The sequence below is a fragment of the Penaeus monodon genome, chromosome 34 (assembly GCF_015228065.2).
Source record: "Penaeus monodon isolate SGIC_2016 chromosome 34, NSTDA_Pmon_1, whole genome shotgun sequence".
In the NCBI taxonomy this organism is placed as follows: Eukaryota; Metazoa; Arthropoda; class Malacostraca; order Decapoda; family Penaeidae; genus Penaeus; species Penaeus monodon.
This window is the reverse complement of record NC_051419.1, coordinates 31,915,102-31,915,594: the sequence shown is the minus strand read 5'-3', so window position 1 is coordinate 31,915,594 and position 493 is coordinate 31,915,102. Positions and strand designations below refer to the sequence as shown.

The window sequence follows — 493 nt, the reverse complement described above, 5'->3', positions numbered from 1 at the left end:
ACAGCACGCTCCTGCAGGGCGTCGCGGCGGCGGCCGACCCCAAGAGGAGCCTCGCCGACCCCAAGAGGGACCTCGCCGACCCCAAGAGGGACCTCGCCGACCCCAAGAGAGACCCCGCTGACCCCAGGAGGGAGCCGGCTGACCCCGAGATCGCTCCTCCCAGATCGAACGACGGTGCGCAGGCGGCCGAGGTCGCCTCATCCTAGTTATTATAATATATATTTTTATGTTCTGTTTTTTCTCTTTTTGTTTCTTTCTTATTATATATTTTTCTTTCCCTCTAGCCTAAAACTGACGGGTGAAGGAACGGGTTTAGAGAGTAGCTTAGGTTGGTGCATCGGGACGAGGCCGCGCGCGGCGGAGGGAGAGGGACCGCGCGCGCCCCGTCGCGGCGCCGCTCCATTTCCCTCTCTTTTCGTCCTCCGAGGCGCAAACCTCGTCCGGGGAGACGGGCTCGCTGCAGCCGCTCCCAAGGAACACCTCCAGACCGTCG

At 61.3% G+C, this 493-nt stretch overlaps 1 protein-coding gene across 1 annotated transcript in view; it reads left to right on the top strand.

Moving 5' to 3' along the window:
• The window catches only part of LOC119594732, a gene marked incomplete at both ends in the record, with an annotated part of 13,535 nt that overhangs the window by 12,524 nt on the left and 518 nt on the right, over positions 1-493 (top strand). Inside the window, 2 exon segments of the mRNA XM_037943818.1 lie at positions 1-174; positions 285-493. Of these exon segments, the coding sequence (XP_037799746.1) occupies positions 1-174; positions 285-289 (179 nt within the window).